We start from the raw sequence: 15,331 nt of genomic DNA, 5'->3' as shown, positions 1-15,331 counted from the left end.
TGGCTCCCACACTGTTGGGTGAACACTGTGGGTTTGAGTGGTCACTGTTCACCAGGATTAAGATAATTTCACATCCGTGTCTTCAGCTGACATTTGAAATTTGATTAGACCTGTCAAGGTCTGTCAATTTGAGAGCTGCACATCTTTTCACTGAAAGACGCATCCTCAGTCACGAAAAGGGTTTCTCCTCGAGTACCATATTGGAAGTATGTTGTCAAAAATAATTGTGGTAACTGAACATCAGCTAATAAAATAGGCATTTTTAAAACAAATATTGTGACAGATGCAAGCCATATTATCTCTGAAGAAAGTATTTTGTCTCTTCACTCCAGTAACAAGTGATAGAAGAAGAGAGAATGACCTCAAGTTGTGCCAGGGGAGGTTTAGATTGGATATTAGGGAAAATTTCTTGGCTGAAAGGGCTGTCAGGCACTGCAACAGGCTGCCCAGGGCAGTGATGGAGTCACCACCATCTCTGGAGTTATTTAAAAGACATACACATTTGGTACTGAGGAACATGGCTTAGTGGTGGACTTGGCAGTGCTGCGTTACCAGTTGGACTCAATGATCTGAGAGACTTTTCCAAGATAAATTATTCCATAATTCTATGATTTAGAGATTGACCAGTCAATTAGAATTTAATGGTTATATTTTTAACCTTATTTAGTCATAGAGCATGGATTGGACACCCCTCCTGAAAAACAAAAAGAATGAAAAAAAAACAACAACAACAAACCCGAAGTGATTTGAAGCTCTAACAAAGCCATGTTCTACCATAGCCAAGCCAGGCTACTGTGCTCTGTCTTTGTGCCTGTGTGCAGGCACATGGAATCTGTCTTAATATGTGCCACTGGCACCACCTTTTTTGGCCATTCATTGTCCCTGGGACAGCTTTTCATCCTCTGGCTGAAAGCGCCTCTTTTGCCTTACCACTTGCGTGTCTCACAGTAACAATAGGTTTTATAGCACATCCACTCTGTCCACATAATGTCAGCACATCCTCCTTATCCCCACAGCATGTTTGGTAGCAAGAGTATCTCCTCTGTCTAAACAAGAGAAAGCATGAACTGGGCTACCAGTTGTCGTTGCAGGCAAGGCCCTGTGGAAGGAAAATAGGATTCATGGAATTTAAGGTGCATCAGAAGACCTGTGCAAGCAGATGGAGTTTGTTTAAATAATAGCATATACTTGGGATTACAGGACTTACCTCATGCACATACTGGTGAAACTAGACCTCTGCTTTTTTCAGCAGGCTTGAGGAGCATTGCAATAACAGTGGTGACAACCTCTATTTATTTTACCTGCTGCTCTGGGACAAGGACAATCATGTGCGTGTTTGACATGTTGGTAATGAATTTCTTTTGTACCAGGCAAACACTGTAGAATGTCTCATCAAAACATCCTAATTAAGGAGTGGATTTGAGTAGACGTACAATCTCTAAAATATCAGAAGTTCCACTCAATTTAATGCATCCAGCAGCTCCCAAGAGAGTGTTTCAAAATCACTAAGCTTCTGTTTAGCAAAATGGGGATGAGCATAGGGGCTCTGAAGGACTGTAAATGAAAGATTACTTAACACTGAGGGAATTGTCTGGCTCCTGAATGTTTTAAAGCAGCTTCTTTCTCAGTAGCTTTTAAAAATATGTGTAAAGCAGACGTTCATATTGTGGAGAGCCTTCCATGGATGCATTCTAATAGTCAAATACCTCTACAAGGTCTGTCAGGAAGTGCCCTGTGAATCTGATCCATGTGATCCAGGAATGGAAACCACACAAAAAATGGTTGGTTAAAGTAAAGATTTCAATGTTTTCATTTGAAAATTCATTTATCTTTACACTCAAGATTATCTGAAAAATGAAGGTGAAAGTAAAAGCTTCTGAGAAGCAGTGAGTTATTCGAAAGTTCATGTGCAGTAAAAGCAGTCAATTTACCTTAACTCCAAACTTAACCTTAACTGTGTCAGATTTGATGATTTAGAAAGGAAATTAAATTTATTTTTAAAATACAATCCTTAAAATCTTCAAAGAGACAAGTTGGAGTCAACAAAAAGCTCCTTACTACATTCAGCCCTGCCTTTGGAATCAAATGTTCATGGCCCTTTTCCTATAGCTTTGTGGACGTACCAGTATTTGGGAGAGATTCAGTGTTGGCAGATATGTATATCTGCATAAAATGTCCCTGAAGTCTGTGGGACATTGGTGATGGGCATGTCAAAATGAATCAGATTATAAAAATGTGGTTTAAAATGGGAAGATGCTACGGGCTGGTCCTTGACTGCCTGATCTCTGCTGCATGCTAAACAGCTACTCTGAAGCCAGCAGTCTTGGCTCTGTGGTATTGGAAGATTTTGCTATTTTTTTGCTTTGCCTCATAAAAATTCTTATGTACCAGCAAGTCTCTGCTCTGGAGGGATTATCTTTTTTTTTTTTTTTTTTTGATGTTCAGTATACATATCCAGGCACAGATTTGCTAGGAGAAAAGAACAGGATCTTTAGCCTCCCTCCTTTCCCTAGTAGCAACAGCCTTTTGACAAGGACAAACAAACTATTAGAGGATGGTTTCCTCCTGTTAACTTGCAAGCTAATGCTGGGAACATGTTACCTGACCCACACCCTGACACACAGCGGGGCCACGGCGCTCTCCCAGCTCCGTGTCCGTCAGGTCACAGCTCTGTCCACTGCAGTGCTTCTTCCTTCATTGTAGAAAAGAAGCAATCACACAGTAGGTGTTTTGATTGTATCTAGGCCAATTCCACTATTTTTTACCTTCTTTAGAAATCTTTCTTCTAATGCAATGTCTTTCTTTGTCCTTAAAGACATCCCTTCTGGAAGCGTCACTTCTTGAATTGGTTTTTCAGTACCAGGTTTGATTTACAAACCTTGTGTAAGGACACAGGCGCCCTGCACCAAACAAAGCTGTGTGTCAGGTGCTCTTTTGTCATCAAAAAACTGTTCAAGCTGCAAGAGGGAGCAGTATCCTGCCCTGCCAGCCAGGTGGGAAGCACAGTGGCACAACAGCTTTGCAGAGCTCCTGTTTGGCAGAGGACAAGCTGCAAGCTTTTTACACCTTCTGTTAAACCTGTTAAGAGGGCATGAGAGCCTTTCTTCTTTAAAGCACATTCAGGAAGAACAATTCAACATCACAGAGATTGTCTACAGAAAAGGTTTTCTAAGCAATTAAGCTTTTTTTACTTTACAGTGAATCCTTTCTGGGAGCCTTTTCTAGACGAGGTTTGCTACAGATTGGGCTGTACTAGTGAAGGTTCCAGCAATAACCACTGTGATTGATGTTTGGGCCAGAAGCTTTGCTATTGACCCCAGCCCTGAGCCTGTCTCCTAGACAGTCTGTCCCTTTTTAAATGTGTTTAAGAATGTTAATTTCAACCTACCTAGTAAAGGCAGTATGGAGTCTAATTTACAAATATGGACAGGGGTGTAATGTGAGATGGTTCTCTTGCTTGTTGTAGGAGAAGATGGCAGGCTCTGCAAGGTAATGAGGCTGTGTAAGTAGGCTTACAGTACCAGGTGGTCACTTTCTAATTTTGTGTTAAAGGGAGGAGAAGATTTCTGGGTTTCCCCACCCTTCCTCTTTTCTGCTTTCTTTTCCTTACATACTTGGATTATTTTCTGATCCATGGGGTGAAGGAAAAGGGTTTTGGTTCACTTTTCTCAAAAAAAAAAAGGGAACTGAATTCCTGACCCACTGCTGGACTGGATCTCTAGCCTTGGGAGATCTTCAAAAGCTTAAGACCTGCACCAGTATACTTTGATGGGCCGTCATTCTTGCCACAGACAGTTTTCTTTGGTGATGCTTTTCCTAGTACTGTTAACTGAATGTAATGTACAATCTTTAACAACGTATGCTAATGTTAATTAACAACACCTCCTCAGTTCAAGGCTCGCTCCTTGCCAGTGTGTCTGCAAGATGAGTTTCTGATGACCCAGTCCTTGAGCTGTGACAGTTCAGTCTGGCAATTTTTACATTATTTTCAACATCTTTATCACTGTTGTGATGTGCATACGTGCTTGAACTTTAGTTGTAAAAGCCTTTGTTTTGAGAGGAGTTGTTTGTAGTAATTTTTGTCAATGGAACTTTGTTTCTTTTCCATTGCCTAATGAAAGAGATGTTTGGACTTATGTTTTCTAGGTACTGAAGAAGAAATAATTTTCTCCTAAAGCTCAGTTACCGGATGTTTCATGCATTTCCTCTGTTAGCACTGGTATATTTTATCGTTCTCATTTTTTATAGCACAAATAAGCTTGAAGTTAACTCTCTTAAGTAAATAAATTAACCTTAAAACTGAGCCTTTTTTCTCCCCAAATCTCAGGATTCCCATGCTTTGAGAAACATCCTTTTAGCTTAGCTTTCAGCCTAGCTAAGTCAATGCTTAATGCAGTATCCTTTTAATTCCAGTCCTACATGGAAGATCACCTGAAAAACAAGAATCGTCTGGAGAAGGAGTGGGAAGCTCTGTGTGCTTACCAGGCTGAGCCCAACGACAGCACTGTTGCACAGCAGGAGGAGAATGTGCAGAAGAACCGCTCACTGGCTGTAGTACCTTGTATGTACACTTCCCTTTGCATCATGGCCTTTTAAGTTCTTGATACGTTCCCCAATATCCTTTGCACAGTGGTGTGAAAGCTGCAGACGGCAGGCAAACAATGTGGAGTGTTTTTCATATGTACTAGAAAGCTGTGGCTACAACTGTGGGTGTGGGTGTGTGTCCTGTTGTCATATCAGACCCTGTTTATCTCCTTGTAAGTTGCTTATGTGCTACAAAAATGCGTAACTGTGCCCCATAACACCGGTGCTGCAGCTGTGCTGTCTCACAAAATTCCATATATTCAGTGCTGGAGTATAATTTCTGTACAAGAGTAGCATCTGTAGCTATTCAATAGAAGTCTCTTCTTCTGACCAAGACAAGTTGGTCTCTTGTCCATCCAGCAGTAATACCAGCAGTCTTTAGACAGAGCTAGATCTGTTTATCAGTTACTCAGCTGTACTGAAGGAGACCCTTTAGGCTTCAGTGGATAAGTCTGCAAACTGGCTTCTCTCTGCAAGGCTTAGGATAAAAAGAGAAAAATAAAAATAATGATTAAAAAAAGGAACTGATGCTTATATTCCTAGAATCTGCTCTTTCCTGTAAGCAGCCACCTTTTGAGCTTGAAATAAAAGTAACATACTTTTCCTATGCAGACATATATATATCTCATAGATTACATTGGTAATGTATGGACACATATTTCATTAAGCAACCAATGAAACAAAAATGAAACTGAGAATATATGCACAGTCCACAGCAACCAAAATTCTCTCAATCAGTGTGCCCACAATCCAGCTGGATAGCTTGGCAAACATATATAGCTGGTTTAATTTTTAAAGTGCCCTGAAAACCTTAATTTTCCCTAAGAGAGCCTTGGGCAAGTACTTTTCCTCCTTTAGAAATGGGGAAATGACAGGTAACATGTTAAGTAAATGTCATAGACAGATTTAGAGTGAAGATTCTTTGGAAGGACATGATAATTTCACTGAGCCCATCAGTCCTTGCATATTTGCTTCAGCAGGCTTTGTCTCTTTTGTTTATGTAGTGGCTGTTTCTGCAATACTTTGCTGCTCAGGAGTGGATTAGAGCAACTTGGCAGTATTAATTCTCCTGAGTAAATATGGTGCTGGTCAAAAGCCTTTTGGGGCAACAACAGCAGTTTGCTGACTTCTATGTGTTTTGGGATCAGGCCTGTTGAGAAGTTCTAAAGTAGTCACCATGAAAGTTAAAGTAGTGCAAGCCTTCTGTGCCTTTTTGCATCCTGAAAAAGCCAGCACTTAACTGACATGATAGGAAGAGAAAATTTTCCATGCAAATATGCATCGATCCAAGTTAATCTTCCTGTGTAAAGTGTTCTATCAATATGGACCTACAGTCAGACCATCTTAAGATATTTCAAGTTCCTGCTCGTAAATGAGGCTGGTTTTTGTTGCTGCCACAGAGACAGCATAGGAGCTACAGATGTTGCCAGAAATTGGTGCTGGTTATTCGACTTATGTAGAAACTTCATGATACAATGAAGCTATAAATGTCTTCATTATACAATGAGCTATAAGATAGAAACCTTCAGAGTAGACTTTTCTACCTCTGAATCCAGAAGTATCATGGCTCTGACAGTGCTAAAGAGCAGAGATTTTTAGCTTGGGTGTCACAGAATCCTTTGGGTTGGGAAAGACCTCTAAGATCATCAAGTTCAGTCATTAACCCAGCACTGCCAAGCCACCACTAAACCACATCCCTGAGTACCTCGTGTACATGTCTTTTAAATACCCTCAGGGATGGTGACAGATTCTCTTTTCATCATACTGTACCATGTGGATGTATCAGCCAGCCTTTGTTTCTCTTCCGTTTCTTCTTCCATGCCATGTTTTTATGCCTGTTTTTCCCATACCTGGGTCTAGACTGAATCAATGCTGCCTGTGAAGGAATTTGGACATGGATAGAGTGACTGCAATTTATCTGAAGTTTTAACTAAAAGTATTCTAGTACATTTAAAAGGATAAAATGCTATATTTGATTTGTTTCTTCAATGTGGAAACTTCTATTACAAATATTAGTGCACTGGGAATTTTCCTTTTTGGCTGAATTGCACAAAATTACCTGCCTTCACTTTCTGAAGTTGCTGTGCACTGGTAAACAGCTGTCATGTTATATATGTTTAAACTACTTACTACTTTGTTGATGGGTGGAAAATATGGCATAGAGTTTAAACAATATTAAATTTTGATGAGGCAGTGGTTATTTTAGACTCTAAGATTAGACTGAGAGGAGAAAGTCCAGTTTTCCCACTTTTTTTTTTTTTAACTGTGTTAGGCATTAAAACTATAGCAAAAAAAGCCATAGATTTGCTTCATAATGTATGAAGAAGCAAACCTGATATGCTTTTGATATTCTACAAAGTTGTTATGCTGTTTTCAGTGTATTCTCACAGAGTAATGCCTTATTAGTGTTTCCTTACCCCTTTCATATTCATAATCACCTTGACAAGGTAGAACAAGGTTGCCAATTCACGTAGAAGATTTCATCTTAGAAAGGCTTCAAAGAAGCTTTAATATCATGTTGTATTTGCATTGCATTTTTCTTTCTGAACCAGTCTTGAAGTAATACAATATTATTTTTACTGATTATATAACTGATTTAATTATTATCACAATTTTATCATAGACTACTCTTACACCTAACTTTTCTATTTACAAACAGCTTTTAAAATACTTGATAGCAGAACACCTTGACACTTCTTTCAACAAGTTAAAAAAAATACTAACAATTCAAGTTACCTGGACCTAACAAAACTGTATCCTTTCATCCAATCAACAAGCAGATTGCTATAATTTAGGGCACATGGTGTTTATATTTAGTGCTATAATTTAGTGATGCCTATTTTATGTATGAATACATGAGCAGCTCAAGAAATCTTTCCAAATGTTTTTTCTCTTTTTGCATCTCTGAAAAATAAACCCATCTCAATAGAGGCAATACTGAATGTTTTTATTTATGTGTACTATGAATATATACAGGTATTTAAAACATTTGGCAAACAACTTTTTGCAGTGAACATCTATCAAAAACTGACCACCATAGCCATGTCCATGGGTCATGGTATACATTAAAGCAACCTGCTTATCTCTGTGCTTTGGCTTTCCTCTAAAGGAAAGCAAAGCATTTACAGGCAAAACATGCACCCAGATCTGAGGCTGGTTTGCCTTTAGAGCACAGCCAGGGGTTGTGCACCAAAGATGGGAGCACCTGAGCAGAGGGTTGTGTGCATTACCCATATTACGGGTGCATGTACAAATTGTGCTCTGAAATGAATGAACTTGAGCAGTTCAGAGCAAAGAAAAGTTCCACTTTCTGCAGATCATCTGTAGGCAAAATAATAATAATCAGCAGATTATGATTTTTCATTGTCTTCAGATTGCTCCACTTTTCCTCAGTAGTTCTTCACTTTCTTAATTCAGTGGAGTTCTGTATAGTGCTTTGTATGGGGGGAAAAGAAAACAGATCAGTCTAAATCTAGAAGGAAGAGAATTATGATCCAGGCAGAATGTGCCAGGTTGATTGCTGTAAGATTTGCCCTATTCTGTGAGGCCTGGATTTGGACAACCCAAATTTGCCCATATTCCTTGTTTGCAGCCTTGTTTGTTGGTTCTGTTCCTTCAGATGTATCTGATTAAAAGGAAACAAAAGACAGAGGAAAGATGTGAGTCTTACTTTGCCAAGCTTTCAATCTCCATCTAACAACAAAAATAATATATTTCCATCAAGTTGCGGTGCCACTGTGAGAGAAGTAGAAGATTGAGATGACATACTACTGTAGTATTGGTCACTGTTTAAATAATCCAGATAGTAATGATATTTTATGCTCAACTCAGTCATTTAAACACAGGAATCCAGTGTTTGAGATGCTGTAAGTACTCAAGGTATCTAGGCAGAACTAGCAGGTATAACACAAGCTCTGTGGGACGCTTGTGACGCTCCTGCCTGCTAGCCTGAGTGTTCTCAGGACACTCAAATATCAGTAGAAACCTACACTGAGGTGTTGAAACCAAGTTTTCTGGGCATGAATCTGTGAAATTGTAGATTAGGATGCCTCAGTTTAAGTGTCTCCATGTAGCTGCCTCCGTGTGAGCCGGGTGTCAAAGCCCCTGATACAGCCAGTGAGAAGCCAGTCAGTGCAGTGACATGAGGAGAGCTGTGCAATGGCCAAAAGTTGGTACTCGTATTTACAGTGAAATGAATAGCTTTAGGATGCCACTGTGTATCCTATGTGAGCTTCAGATGCTGGTCTAATAGGGTACAAGTCTTTGGGTCTTGTGTCCTCTCTGTTATCCTTGTGCAACATCTCATCTACTTTACAGTTTCTCAAACAGTCCATGTTCGTATTTAGCTGGCTAAATCAAGCTCCATTAACTTCATATGAAGATATTTATGTGTAGACACCAAAACTTAGCTTTTTCAGTCTGTAAATTAAGATTTATATACTGCAGATTCTTGTGTGTTAGGTTATATCATGTCCTTTATGCTCTATCCTCTACATTTTATAATTTATATTTTATGTGTATATAAAATACAACACTGTGCTGTGTTTCTCCTGAGCTACAGGTTAATATAAACCTTCCTATTTAGGAAGCCTTGCTCTGCCACTTGTATCCATCTGTACATTTTGCTTTTCTTTCAGCTCTGGCTTGGCTGGAGCAATAGCAAATGCAAAGCAGTTCAGCATTCAGCAGCAGCTATTGTAGATACTTAAAATGATGACGAGCTGTAGCTTGGCCAGATTGCAGTAGCTAGTAACAGCATTTGTCTTTACTCTCACTTTCCTATTACAACCCCTCTCCTCTCCTATTTCTTCATTCATCTTTCTTTCTTGTTTTTTAGATTGATCTTACGTATCTTCCTTTTCTGACATACCTTCCTTACTTTTATTTCCTGCTTCTCACATAATCAATATGCAGTTTGCCAAAAAAAAAATGCTGTACATTCAGCATTTTCCCCATAGTTGCTCATTGTTAACATAACAATCTGGTGTCCATGGTATTCTGTTGGGTTTTTTTTTTTCTTTTCTTCTTCCCCTGCCTGTTTCTGAAGAGCTATTATGCTAGTTCCTAGAAGCTTTGAGGTGATAACAGGCATAGACAAGCTCAATCTGTTCATTGTCAATATGAATGTTTGATGCTGCAACTGAAGCACACATGGGTGCAAACTCCTGATGTATGCAGAAAAACACGTACAACCTTTTTTGCACACTTCTTTTTTCTAAGTGCAAGTACAAAGGCTCACCACCTTTTCACTACCAAAGCCTTAACATGTCTCACCCCCTGATAAACTCTCCAAGACAGCAAGATAATGACATGGCACACTAAATCAGAGGGTCTGGATAAAACACTATTTTTTAAAAAATAAAAGATCCTGAAGTTACTGATCTCACACTTTATTCTTATTGGAGAGTCACCCTGACATCTGTTTGCTAAATACTGATGAATCACTGTCTGCTCTTTCTCCTTTATCCATTTGAAAACATTTCACACATTTCCTTTGGTGATTAGTTCAAACACTTCTGCTGTTCAATGAACAGGGCTTATCCTGAGTGCTTGCTTAGCTTAAGGTATGTGAGAGACCACATTTACTGCATGTAACCTGTGTACCTTCTGCAAAGCCAGAAGGTTTCAGAGTTGCAATTCTTCAAGCACTCTGTGACAATGCTCATTGCAAAGCCTCCTATAAAAATATTGGGTAGCCCAAGATCTCAGGTGTCAAAAGTTCATATTTACGTTTTGGATTTTTCAGTGCAGTGTTGTCAAAGTGAGGTGGAAATGAATAATGTTCATGAACATCTTCCCTTTCTTGTCTTCTTCCTCCTCCTATTGTGTTGAAACATTAGCAGGGAAAGTAATTTTATGTGAATAGTAAAGAATATCTCTTCAGTTATTTGATGTGACTTGTTCATCATTAATCTTATTCCAGAGGAAGATTGCTAACACTGTTGGGTGAGATTGAGTGACTATAAACAACACTCCTACAAACATCCCTTTGTCTGGCTCATGTATTGAGCTGCCACGGCATTACCATTGAATAAACCAAAGCATAGCCCAAACTCTCTGTTTCTACCTTTGTGTGTGGTACTTAACAATGTTTGATAATTCATTTTTTATTCCTCATTATTAAAATAATGATTGGTACTTAACAGCCAACTTGGAATCCTGGTGTTGGGTGGTGTCACAACCCAGTAGACAAGGTACTCTTATTTTGTATTTGAAAAACGAGTGGAAAGATCCTTGATCCCCTCAAAACATCAGTATCCATGTTCAGCTGTAGAGGGTCACAGAAAGGACAGCTCCCATCCTCTTTCCACCATATACTGTGCAGGGTAGGTTTCCTGAGAAGTATAAATTGTTCTGGTTATATATCAAGTACAAGGTGTTTGAGATTCGTATGTGGACTTAAGACATCTCTCACATAAATTATCTGAGTGTGGTCTGGGCTTTCTTTCTTTAGTCAGTGGAAAGAAAATGCATTTCTTGAGCACAATTTGGCCTTTTTGCGACAGCTAAATCAGGATTAAATGATTCATCACATCAAAACATTTCTTTTCTCATAATAGAAATTGAGTCTGGATGACTGGAAGAGATGCAGACATCTGCATTGTCACTGCCTTAGTATAGACAAATAAAACCCATCCATTGTATGTGTTCTGATGTAGAAATAATTATTTTTAAAAAGACTAGAGTTTTGTGGTGTACCAATAAATATAATTGAGATAGCACCAGTAAAATTACAAGTTAAAAAGTGATAAAATAATCTTGATGATGGGCAAACAACGTGAGTATGTCTCCTATGTCCAGAACTGCTGTTTTCTTTACTGGTGTCTGAACTAGCTACAGTAACAGCAGTGTAAGATGTCTATGTGTGCTCCAGTTGTATTTTAAGTGAAATTGTTGGCATTTTTTCTCTCCCATGATCATCTCCAAGTCATATTGTCTCCCCACGTCACTAGTGGAACACCACACAGCACTGGTCTTTGACGAGGACAGATTAACTTAGTGTCCAGCTCTCAGCTACATTTCCATGTTCCTGTTGTTCATTTTATAGAGAAGCCAGGTGGAAAAGTCCCATCAGCTTCCCTCTTCCATGACCCTGCAAGCACATGAATATTTGCTGTATTACTGGGGGGTTTTAGTGATTTGACTAGTTTAAATCTTAAACTCCTTAAACAGAAGAGATTCTCCTTTGTCCTTGAGAAGTTGCAGCACATCACAGTGCATCTCATGAAGACAGAATTTCTGACACTGAGCCTCTGGAATGTCCCATTGCTTCATTCCTGGGTCAGGCTATGATTCTGTGTCTGAATCAACCCTATGGCTAGGCTGGGAGTCAGAAGGACATATCCTTTCTGATATTTACCTCTCTTGAAAAGCAGATTAATTTAATAATAACTTAAAATGGGTAGAATACTGGTATAGAAACTTTCTTCTCTTATTTTCTCCTTTGCAGATGACCATTCCAGGATATGCCTGAAAGGTGAAAGTAGCCACGACAATTCAGATTACATCAATGCCAGTCCAATTGTAAGTACGGTAACCTACGAGAAGTATTCCAGATAGTTGATCCTTGTCATTCCTTGTTGTCAAAATAGGCTCACTGTGGGCACCTCACTGCTAATCTCAGGTTGTGAGCACCTCACAACACCAGTGTTTCAGCCTGTCCTTTCAAATTGAAGAGAAATATATGTGCATGTAATACCCTTGATGTTTATGTACTAAGAAACAGTCACTAGATAACCCTCATTCTACCTTGTTATACTGTCAGTTTTTCTGTACTTTATATTAGATATTAATTTAGAGATTATAAAATTCAGTGCTTTACTTTAGTGGAGCTTTTCCTTCTCCAAGAGGTAAAAATAGTTTGTTCTTTTTTGCATTGTCCTGCTAGCTACAGTAGGAGGAATGGTTTCTGTAGGCATGGAGAGCTGAGCTCCACAGACTTCTGAGCTTCTTCTGCATTAGGAAGTGACATTTCCCATTACCTTTCTTCCTCTGTTGACCTAGTGATGCACAGTCTGGTGGTGCTGTAGCTCTCCTGTTTCTTTTCTGAGCTTGTTGTTCTGGAAGCAAGAACAGGATCCCCTAGCCCCTGTGTATTCATTCCAACTGCAAAGTAGGTTAGTCCACTTTTTGTGTCCAGATACTCCAGCTGCCATTTCCCATGACTATGTGAGCTGAATGTGAATCCTTTCTTCTCCGTGAAAGGTGATGGGGAGAAAAGGTCTCTGTAGACACCAAATAGGTATGGTAATGCCTGAAGCATTGCCCTGTCCTAGCATCTCAATGGAAGTGTCAGGATATCCATGTGAAGGGGGAAAAAAGCACTGTATCCTTGACCTCCGTGGGACTGCTGGTATTGCAGTCACTTTTACTCATGGTTTTTATTCACATTAATTAGGCACTAAAAAGTTATTATAGGGCAACTGTGAGAAAGAACTTAGGATGGAGAATTAGATCTCACTGCAGTGGGCTGTATAGGCCATTACTGGCTCATTTTTCTGGGGAGTATCACTCCCCCAGTTAAATGACTTTGTGTGGGCAAGGCAGCTGACAATTTGCAACAGCATGAAATTACAGGCTGCTTCCTTCCAATGTTGTTGACAATACTTTTTTTTCTTAAAAAAACCCCACAGCTACATAGAAACTGTTCCCTGATCTTTGTTTCAGCAGAGTTCAAAAGCTTCATTTCCTTCAACACATAAAAGCACTTTATTCAAGGAGTTAAAAAACACACAGAAGCCAAAAAACACCTTTGGGATATTTTCGTCTTTGGCTTAGGGTAGAGGGGAAACCAAAGCATCTGCATGTTGAGGCATTGCCAGTTTCCATTTCAGAGGACAAGGGTAGATAGGCACAGATTAGGGTTTTTAGACTGCTTTTAGGTATGTCTCTGACTAGACCAAGCTCTATCTGGCACCAGGATCAGGGGATCACAGTAAGTTGGTGTTCCAAGGAATATGTAGCCTGCTTGTAAAATCATACCCAGAGGTCCAGCTCCAGGGCTTCAGTGCTCTGTTTTTGTCTTCAGGACCCAGCTGGTGAGTTATGTTTGGTCAAGACTTCATCTGATAGTAGAAACTGAGAGTTTTTGTGGGAAGGACAGGAGTGGGAGGTGATAACTGGAAGTGAGATATTGTATTCTTGTGAGAGCTCGGTTGTAATTCACATGGCAACGACATGGTATCAAAGTGGAACTACAGCATCTGTAGACAGTGCTAAGCCAGGTTCAGTGTTGACAGCAGTACAAATGCTGGGTTTTTACTGAAAAACTGGGCTTCTGCAACCTGCCCAAAAGTCTGTGTAGATGCAGCTTAACTAGTTTTAGTACACAAATTTGGCTGGAGAAAGCATAAAATCTTGCATGTGTGTATATATCGGTTGCAATTGTAGTTCTGGATTATATATAACTGTTTCTTTAATTACACTGAAGAGAAAAGCATTAGATTAAGTAGTGTTGGAAGTGAAGAAACAGGATTAAGCTATCCCATTGACAGAACTGGGAAGAGGTTTGCTTTATCAGGATGCCCACAGCTAATGTAAGCAGAGGGTCTCTGCTTCCTCAGCTTTAACTCTTTTTATTTACAAAGGATTGCAATCTTCCCTTTCCATCCAGCTCTTAATAAGGGTCCTTCTGCAGGGTTAGAAGGTGTTTCTTTTTGTAGTTTTCCCAGACTCAAGAGTTTTGTTCAATACAAGTCACACTGATGAAGCAAAAATTCTTATGGTTGTCTTTATATCTCTTACAGAAATACTTCTATGCCCAGAAATAAGTGGGTTCACAAGTGTTGCATTAGATTGGGACAAGTGCCCAGTAACTTGCATAGCCAAGAAAAACTGCCAAGAAAAGTCTTCAAGTTCCTCTTCTTCATGGTAGGAGAGAGACCCTACAGTGAGGAGAGAAGTGCCACAGCTGACATTTGTGTAGACCTGCTATTCCAAGGAAAGAGATGCTCTATTTAGTTACATGAGTTTGTTCCATTTTGATATTTTGAAAGCAATAGATCAAAGTGTTTCCTGAAGGTGATGCAGTGGGAGGTTGATAGGAGGAAATCCCTGCTTTGCAAGCCCATGATCTGGAAAGATTCCCTGCAAACTGTTGAATTTCAAACCAAATTAAATATCCTCAGATTAGTGTAAACATATTTGTTTATCTGGTGTAGTTTTTGTGTAATGAGGTAGAATATAGGAGTGGTAGAGATATCCAGTCTCTGTTCTCCCCACTTCAAATGCCTACTGCAATATTGTATTGGGCATTTGATTCTGCAGTATTTACTGTGGTTATACAGAGTTGGACATATGTGATATTTCTACTGCTTTTTACCTGAGATCTTTTCGGGTAGCAGGCACACATTTAGTCAGTGTCTTTGTAAGCACACAGTAGATGTGGAATATCAGTACAACTGCTTTCACTCACTCTTGCAAAAATCCTACCATTTCTTTCCTTCAGACTCTTTCAACTTAAATAACCTCAGTAATTATCCTGTCAATACAGTGATGCTCCTGGTGCATTTTCTCCTTGCAGTGCCTGGGTGAGGAGTGAGCACTGTTGTGAGATGGGCATTGATAGCACAGGATCAGTATGGGATGAACTGACTGGAAGAAGCTTTTTCCTCCCTGTGTGTGGGAGCTGTCTGGTGCAGGAAGGGTATAAAATGAAGTAATTATATTTGAGCTTTGGAGAGGGAGGCTGCCAGTCCGGTACATGTCGCTGGGTATCTCCAGCTTCTGGGTCAGTGGTCCAGTCTCC

At 39.6% G+C, this 15,331-nt stretch overlaps 1 protein-coding gene across 3 annotated transcripts in view; it reads left to right on the top strand.

Moving 5' to 3' along the window:
• Window positions 1-15,331, top strand: part of PTPRN2 (protein tyrosine phosphatase receptor type N2) — a 658,488-nt gene that overhangs the window by 591,713 nt on the left and 51,444 nt on the right. For all 3 annotated transcript variants that reach the window (XM_069006416.1, XM_069006415.1, XM_069006418.1), the window contains 2 exons: window positions 4,414-4,561; window positions 12,035-12,108. In XM_069006416.1, coding sequence (XP_068862517.1) covers window positions 4,414-4,561; window positions 12,035-12,108 — 222 coding nt within the window. The remainder of the gene's footprint in view (window positions 1-4,413; window positions 4,562-12,034; window positions 12,109-15,331) is intronic.

The sequence above is a fragment of the Aphelocoma coerulescens genome, chromosome 2 (assembly GCF_041296385.1).
Source record: "Aphelocoma coerulescens isolate FSJ_1873_10779 chromosome 2, UR_Acoe_1.0, whole genome shotgun sequence".
Classification (NCBI taxonomy): Eukaryota; Metazoa; Chordata; class Aves; order Passeriformes; family Corvidae; genus Aphelocoma; species Aphelocoma coerulescens.
This window is presented reverse-complemented; position numbering and strand designations above follow the sequence as displayed.